Source organism: Pecten maximus, chromosome 8 (genome assembly GCF_902652985.1).
Source record: "Pecten maximus chromosome 8, xPecMax1.1, whole genome shotgun sequence".
In the NCBI taxonomy this organism is placed as follows: Eukaryota; Metazoa; Mollusca; class Bivalvia; order Pectinida; family Pectinidae; genus Pecten; species Pecten maximus.
The window spans coordinates 5,460,963-5,470,532 of NC_047022.1; the positions used below are offsets into that span (position 1 = coordinate 5,460,963).

General features: G+C 39.3%; 1 protein-coding gene across 2 annotated transcripts in view; it reads left to right on the plus strand.

Moving 5' to 3' along the window:
• LOC117333120 (serine/threonine-protein kinase NLK-like) overlaps positions 1-6,951 on the plus strand; it is a 47,285-nt gene extending 40,334 nt beyond the window's left edge. For both annotated transcript variants that reach the window (XM_033892256.1, XM_033892254.1), the window contains one exon: positions 647-6,951. Coding sequence is in view for 1 of the 2 variants with exons in the window: in XM_033892254.1 (XP_033748145.1) it covers positions 647-701 (55 nt within the window). In the remaining variant the exon portion in view is untranslated. The remainder of the gene's footprint in view (positions 1-646) is intronic.
• Positions 6,952-9,570: the final 2,619 nt, after the last annotated feature.

The following is a 9,570-nucleotide window of genomic DNA, read 5'->3' on the forward strand; positions in this document are numbered from 1 at the left end:
GATAACAGGGTAGTATATGGGTGTTATAACACTGATAACAGGGTAGTATATGGGTGTTATAACACTGATAACAGGGTGGTATATGGGTGTTATGACACTGATAACGGTAGTATATGGGTGTTATAACACTGATAACAGGGTAGTATATGGGTGTTATTACATGATACTGATAACAGGGTAGTATATGGGTGTTATTACATGATACTGATAACAGGGTGGTATATGGGTGTTATTACGTGATATTGATAACAGGGCAGTTATGTAATGTGTTATGACACTGATAACAAGGTAGTATATGGGTGTTATTACGTGATATTGATAACAGGGCAGTTATGTAATGTGTTATGACACTGATAACAGGGTAGTATATGGGTGTTATAACACTGATAACAGGGTATATATATGTGATGGGTGTTATGACACTGATAACAGGGTAGTATATGGGTGTTATAACACTGATAACAAGGTATATATATGTGATGGGTGTTATGACACTGATAACAGGGTATATATGTGGTGTTATGACACTGATAACAGGATATATATGTGGTGTTATGACACTGATACTGTTGTTATGAGTTGTGGAGGTCTATAAATCTGTGTACTGTGTTGTGAACTAATGTTGGATTGTGTTTGTATTTTCCAGCTCACAAGTGGCACAGCCGTCTGAACTCCCACCTTCTCCTCATGCCTGGGACTAAACTTCCTCATCTGTTTCATCGTAATCATCATCATCATCACAAATTTTAGCCAGGACCAAAGTGTGAATGCTTTATTGGCCCTATCATGGGGTGAATAGATGTGTTGACCTGGAGGTTGGCACTAATCAGCCAATGAATTCCACTCATCAATAGTTTACTCTAAAGATTTTGGTGCTCACAATTATGTGTGTATTGTCGTGTGATAATGTTATTTGGGCGAATATTTTTTTTTTGTCTTAAGCTGTAACACTGTTTGACAGTGAAACCAATCGTACTGTTTAACAGTTTTGTGACTTCCAATTGCTATGTGACAGTTGGTTTACTGTATCATTAACGCCATTGAAATATTCCACAGAATTTCAGATGAAATACTTACACATTTTCTCAACAATTTGAACTGAAATGTTACTGCTATATAACACTTACTGTAGTTGAATATCCAGTAGAGTTGTCCCAAGTTACGGCACTTCTATTCAACAAACTGTCTCCCTTATATTTTTGGAGTTATCTCCCTTGGTCAAATTTACCCGTACAACCCTCTGTCACATACCTACATGGAGAAGGATCTCAACCAGTCAGACATCAACTCAGACGTGGAGAGAGATTCTTTAATTTTCTTTATATAAAATTAGGTAAATAGCAATAAGTGCCAGTAATCATTTAAAATTAAAAATATATATCTAAATTTTCCTTTGTACATCAGCCTTCTCAAATCATCTTTCATGGCAAGGAGAAAAAATAATTACAGAATAATTCGCTAAAAAGTGTGACAATTCTTCTCTGTGGAACCACAAGCTGAGTGGAAGTCTGACTGGACTATATTTATATGAGGATGTGACTCGCATATCAGTGGAGTGATCTCCACCCGTCTGTGGTAAAACAGAATTACCTCCCCTTGTTCCAGTGTGTAACATGCAAATGGGGATTGACCACCTATACTAAGATCTGTATTCTGTGTCAAGTGCATTCAACAATCGTCCATTCCGTGCAATTTATGAACCATAGCTTGGTGTTAGTTGATCATGTGATACTCGCCAATGAGTGAAGAGTTCCGATTCTGTATGGCGGAGGGCTCCTGAAGCTGAGACGTTGATTGGATCGTGCCAGTATCTTGTATAAACATATGTTTCGTAAATCCACACAAACTTTCAGGATAGGATTAGTAACAGATGAGGAATGTTTTCGACAGACTTGCGTGAAAGGGAGATGTGTACATGATTTGTCAAGGTCGACATTTATCATAAATATTTAATATGAAAGTTCAAAGACTTTTCTTGAATTTCATGGAATGTGTGATGCAAACTTCAGGCTGTGGTCTGAGGCGACAATATATAGGTTGTGTGTTAGTAATGTGATGTTTCTGTTGCTTTGTTCAAATGGAAACTTCACACAGTTCTGTGTTAACTCTGTGTGGGAACTCGTTGTACTAGTCTCCCAGTATGATATTGGTGAAAAATTTGGTGATAATATACATTGTGACATCATCGATGACATCATTGGTATGTACCAGAGGTCAAGAATCTCATCCCAATGGTATGTCCTAGTCAGCCATTTTATCTTTCCCTGTGTTTATAATACAATGGTGGACTCTTACCAAGATCTCTCTAGATCAGAATATAAATATTGGTCCAAGACATTTTTTTACGTTTTATTTGTGGTAACTTTTTAATTCCAAATCTCTGTATTAGTTGAGATATTTAAATGAACCTCTCATCCCCATGTTTTCAAAGTGGAATGTTCCATAACATTCGGTCTGGTCATTCCAAAGAGGACAACAGGTTTGGAAGGGTGAAACATAAAAAACAACACAGTCTCATCCTGTTGTTTAAATTACACAATGCAAGATCTTGTTGTGTCGTGACTAGACCAGAGATCATGATGGACATGGTCAAGTCTTGCGGACAACACTATATACCATGTATGATATTATTTAACTGGAATGTGATATGTAATAAATCTATTTATAGAAACTGTTCAAGCCAATGATAAAATCATGACAAACGGGAAAGCTTTAACAAAATGCAAAGCATTGTGGGTAATTGTATTTGTAGTTTGGGAGGTACAATCGAGGTTTCTGAATCCAGTTTCACAAAATGTTTTTTAACTCTCTGGGAGATTCCTGGACTTTCCGTGTTGTTTTTGGGGCCAATTATTGGTCCAATTTCTGATTGAAATTATTTCATATTTTAGCCAAATTATCAAATTTGGGTTTACACAAATTTTCTTTCCAAAATGAGATGTAAAGCCCCATCCTGCACCAGGGAGAAAGAAAGCACTAATATATCTCCCAACATCTAATCCTTATTACTTACCTTGATTGTATATGTGGAAAAAAAAAAAAGTTACGGAAAGCTGATGTAAATGAAGAAGTTAAAGACTATCAGTGAAACTGGACCTGACAGCCGAGAGTTTGGGACCCCGAGACTCCCTCATGTGTAGTCCTCGCCTAATGATCTCACATTTAATGTATATCGCACTTTTTTTATTGTTACAAATTCCTGCTACTTCATCCATGATATGCCATTTATTCTATTTCTTATTTTTGTTTGTCTATTCTGACTGATACAAGTGTACAGTAATACCTTACGATTTTTGTGTCCATGTGTGTATGTTATGAGGGAGTGATATTTACAAGTGTACATACCTGTGTATTGAATAGATAAATCAAAAAGGAAGACAATTCCAGCTCTCTCAAGTCTTAAAGGTTTTATATATTTATTGTGTTTTTCGCGATCAGACGATTTGTATTGTGGATGTGTCCACCGTGTAAATGCCTAAGTCTGTAAGTTTAGCCTTTTTGTCTCCTTGGATAAGTGACTAGAGATTTCAAGGTTGTCGCATGAGAATATGCATGTAACAGATTCACAACGTATGAACTATCCTTGCATCGGTTGTATTTTACACAAGACATCCACGTTGGTATTCAAAAAAAATTGTTCCTGTCGTTCGAGCAGTGCATCTGCTCAAGCACAGTTTTATATGCCAGTACTTTTTAACAAAATGTTTGTCTTGTTTGACAGAAAGACTTATCTCGTTAAATAAGTAAGAGGGTAACCCTATATGTCTGTAGGTCGGAACAACTCAGGGAAACAATACTGCAGACTGTAAAAATCCCTTGTTCAACACAGTACTACGAGTAGCCCTTATAATGTTGTATTCTCCCAATTGTGAGGGTATATCGACTGTTTTTTTTTTAAGATTGTGGGGTAATGGGCTTGTATGCTGCCAGTATCCTATGCATTATAATGCCACTTCCTTTGTAATTAAATTGTGTGATGAACAACCCTATTTTTACATTTCTACCGTGACATGTTGACACCGAATGTTATATGTTTAAGTCAGAGGGGTAAATGGTTGTGCTATTGAATGTCCTAGCATTGCAAGAATAACATGTTAGATAATCAAAGATTTCTTTTGTACATTCAAAATTTTGTCGATGTTCAGAATTTCTTTTCTTTTTTTTTTAAATCGTGCCAATTCATCAGGGTTCCAATGAAATTTGTCCAATCGTTTGTATATATAATGGTGTCCATGACAACTACATATCGTTTTATTTAGCTTGACCAACCATCGACCAATCGGTGAACCACCAGTGAAAGTGCCAGTTCACACACTAAAGCATCTTGTATCATTGTAGTAATCTGCAGTTTCTGCGGGATTTGCTGTCGTATGATCTGATGTTTACACACACAGGTGCATTCCATAGGTAACCCACTGCCTTTTACCAGTCAACTACACAGACATACAGCAAATAATTTTATTATAATATTTTTTTTTTTTTAGTGTATTTCCCCTTGATAATTTTATACTACAAGGAATATACGTTTGTACATATATTATATATGTGTGTGTTTTGTGTAGTAACTGGTAGGTTTTAATTTATTTCATAGTAATTAGTATGTTGGTGCGTTGTCCTTTGCCTGACTGAGTGTATGCTTGACCTTTCAAATTCACCAAGTACACAGCAATGTGGTGCCGATCACAAAGTAGATATCATCGTCTCATCAAATTATCAATTCAATATTCCACATAAATATTGACATGATCAATTACATTTTTTTCCCTTCTTATAACTGGGGAAAGAAAATATACTGTAAATTTAAAGATCAGTAATATCTAAAAAAAAATCTGAGCAGATTTACAAGGTAAAAGGGAGAAAGGGGAAAGTATAGTTGTAGAAAAAATATTCTGTCTGAATCACAACCACATTGTTTTCATGTAGAGGGGAGACAACTCCTGGACACACCAACAATAAGACACTATGTATTATATCTATATATACCTATATTATCAACAATTGTACAGTTTTTTTTTATGTAAATGAGCAAAGGTCATTCCACAAATCAATGTGTATATTGTATATCTGATATTTTTGTCAATGGAATGTTTCTAATTGTGCATGTTTTGAGAGTGTACAGTGTCTGTATTACTGAGCAAGAGAAAAATTTTGAAAGTGTTTGCATGAAGAGAAACAGGCTGTGTTGTACAGATCTTTATCATGATGTCTGATAACAGGATTTCAATTCAAGATTTAATAATGATTCAAATTAATTCCATTAAATATACCTTGGAAAATAATTGTTAGTAACAACCTTAGCTGCTTTGGATTTTTAAACTGAAATAAGATTGCCAGGAAAATAAAATAATCATAAAAAAAAAAAAAAAAAAAATCATTAAAATTGCAATTTTGAAAATCCTGTCTCAAACAGCGTATAAGGAATTGTAAAGAAGGCCTTGGGGTAAATGATGGTATTTATGTTGCTGTAGTGTAGGGGGCGTAATTATTCCAATACGGTATTTTTGTCACAGTAGTGTAGGGGAGGTAACTATTTCAACATTTCCACAAGGCTTTGATGTTGGTGTAAAATTGTATGTATAAGGGCAGATAACTCTGGCCTTCCCGATAGACCCCCATCCATCATTGATGTAGTTACAACACCTGCCTGGTCAGCACATTGTGTGGTGTTGCCAAAATATTGTTAGCATTTCCTGTTTTTGTCCTACACAAACTTCAAAAGGCCATTTTGGTTTATCAACATGTGCAATTTTTGTATCTGATGTAAATATATGAATAGTGAAAAGTGTCTCTGTTACATTGTAGAGGTTACTGGACTTTTTAAACTCGCCCCGTTACAGTTGTTCATATAATTGTTCAAATGAAAAAAATATATATATATCTACATTTTATAGAAGTCAAAAGCAATATGACTTTGACTGAAGCTTTGGGTTGTGGGGGACGGCAGGATTGTAGGTTCATATTCCTTAGTTCTCCATTGTACACGTGAAATTCAGTGCCTTCCGTTCGTACCTCAGGTCCTGTACACGTGTTCCGTTGGCAAGTTTTAATAAAAACTCAAAGTTTTACCCCAAAAATCTATTGCCGTTTCTTTTATTTCTTATAAGTGACAACAAATCTATTTCGTCATTGCTGCGGATCTCCGAGGTCTGTTGAAATTGTCATGTTTTCTGTCACATCAATAGCCAAAATTGATCGGCTATGTATGTATCTATTAATGAACTTATTGTTATTAAAAACTTTTTTTTTTATTAAAATTTTTAAAAGTGAAAGAGCGAAGTTGTTAGCTTGTTTGGTTAAAGATTTCCGTTTCTTGCTAGCTGGACACTGTCCTGCAGATTTTTCCAAGCCTTATCCCTTATGTGTCGGTGTGTTAGGAAGACCAGTGTCTTTAGAGGATATCTCATGTCAGTTATTTTAAACATCAACCAGTTGTGGTAGTTGTTTAGCACTGTGACACCAAGTAGGGTTTCACCAGATCATAACCTCTGCATGACCTTTGACCAGGGTTCACCTTTGAACTATTGACCCTTGTGGCCTTTGAATTATTATCTTGCCAGAGGTATCCAATGGGAAAAGGTTATGTGGATGAATATATATATATTTTTTTTGGCTGTACAAACTGCCGCCCCAAGCCTGTGGTTGTAGGCCCTGGGGTTATTTATTGTTTGTTCAGGTCTGCCTATAGATGTATTGCTATTACATGATATGTCTATATTTAGGTATGTCTATATTTAGATATTTCTATATTTAGATATGTCTATATTTAGATATTTCTATATTTAGATATGTCTATATTTAGATATGATAGAACCCTAGCTTTTGTTATGTTTTGCACAGAATTTGCGAGTGAAGTGTCAGAGAGAGACGAATTGTGTATGTTACGTCTATTTACATGTATTTATGAACGAAGTAAACTTTAATAAATGGACTAAAACCTGAAAAATAAACCTATCAATGACTTATTTTCTCTTTCCTTTGCTGAAATCCAGCTCAACACGAGCTCATGTTGTTCCAGTTTTAACCAATGGTGATCGAGTTCTGGAATATAGTTGGGCGTTACTGTATGACAGGAAATGTGAAAATGTTTTTGATTCATTTAGAATACTAAGCTAAATTTTTTTATCAGACATTTCGGAGTTTTATTACAAAATTATTAAAGAAACAATGATCATTGTTCTAGCATACAAGTTTGCCTTATTACATTGTTCCAGAACACGAGCGCTTGTATGATGAAAACTAGTGGGCATTTTTTATTCCAATGAAGCATAATGATAGTGCATAATTTAATGTCCTCCCAAAAGCCAGAGTCATATGAAGTGCCACACTGCCAGAGTCTATGACGGCAAACTGCTTTGTCAAGACACGGCAAACTGCCAGATTTGTCATGACCCGGTCAACTGCTAGGTTTGTCAAGACAGTACCAACTACCTGTTTTCTTATGACAGCTGACTGCCAGAGTCGCAGAACACAGCCAAATTTCGAGTCGCACTGCACACGAAACAGCTAGTGTCGCAACACACATCCGATCACTCTGTCACACCGCACGCACAACGGCCAGTCAGACCACTCACCCAACAGTCAGTCACACCACACACCCAACAGTCTGTCACACCAAACAGTCAGTCACACCACACACCAAACAGTCAGTCACAACACACACCCAACAGTCAGTCACAGCAAACAGTCGGTAACATCACACACAACAGTCAGTCACACCTCACACCCAACGGCCAGTCACACCTCACACCCAACAGTCAGTCACACCTCACACCCAACAGTCAGTCACACCTCACATCCAAGTCAGTCACACCACACACCCAACAGTCAGTCACACCCAACAGTCAGTCACACCCCGACAGTCAGTCACACCACAAACCCAACAGTCAGTCACACCTCACACCCAACAGTCAGTCACACCTCACATCCAAGTCAGTCACACCCACACACCAACAGTCAGACACATCACACACCCAACAGTCAGTCACATCACAAACCCAACAGTCAGTCACACCTCACACCCGACAGTCAGTTGCACCTCACATCCAAGTCACACTTCGCACCCTAAAGTCAGTCACACCACACACCCAACAGTCAGTCACACCTCACACCCAACAGTCAGTCACACCTCACACCCAAACAGTCAGCCCCACCTCACACCCAACAGTCAGTCACACCACACAGCCAATAATCAGTCATACCACACACCAAACAGTCAGTCACATCACACACCCAAGTCAGTCACATCACAAACCCAACAGTCAGTCACACCTCACACCCAAAGTCAGTCACACCTCACCCAACAATCAGTCACACCACACACCCAACAGTCAGTCACACCTCACACCCAACAGTCAGTCACACCACACACCCAACGGCCAGTCACACCACACACCACAGTCAGTCACACCACACCCAACAGTCAGTCACACCAACACCAACCCACACGTCAGTCACCAACCACAGTCACCCACAACAGTCAGTCACCACAACCAACAGTCAGTCACACACAACCCAACATCCACCACACCCAACAGTCAGTCCAACACCCAACATCAGTCCACCTCACACATCCACACGTCCACAGTCAGTACATCTCCATCACACCCAAAGTCAGTCACAACCCACACCTCACACCCAACAGTCAGTCACACCACACACCCAACAGTCAGTCACACACACACCAAGTCAGTCACACCACACACCCAACAGTCAGTCACACGACACACCCAACAGTCAGTCACACCACACACCCAACAGTCAGTCACACCACACACCCAACAGTCAGTCACACCACTCACACCAAACAGTCAGTCACACCACACACCCAACAGTCAGTCACACCTCACACCCAAAGTCAGTCACACCTCACACCCAACAGTCAGTCACACCTCACACCCAACAGTCAGTCACACCCCACCCAAGTCAGTCACACCACACACCCAACAGTCACACTCACCAAATCTCACACCCACATCATCCCATCACACCACACACAACAGTCAGTCACACCACACACCCAACAGTCAGTCACACCACACACCCAACAGTCAGTCACACCTCACACATCCAACAGTCAGTCACACCACCCAAGTCAGTCACACCTCACACCCAAAAGTTAGTCACACATCACACCCAACAGTCAGTCACACCTCTCACCCAACAGTCAGTCACACCTCACACCAACAGTCACCACTCCACACGTCCATCGCACCCAAAGTCAGTCACACCACACCAAACAGTCTGTCACACCACACACCCGACAGTCAGTCACACCTCACACCCAACAATCAGTCACACCCAACAGTCAGTCACACCACACACCCAACAGTCAGTCACACCACACACCAAACAATCAGTCACACCCACCCAAAGTCAGTCACACCACACACCACAACAGTCAGTCACACCTCACACCCAACAGTCAGTCACACCTCACACACACCCAAAGTCAGTCACACCTCACACCCAACAGTCAGTCACACCTCACACCCAACAGTCAGTCACACCTCACACCCAACAGTCAGTCACACCTCACACCCAACAGTCAGTCACACCTCACACCAACAGTCA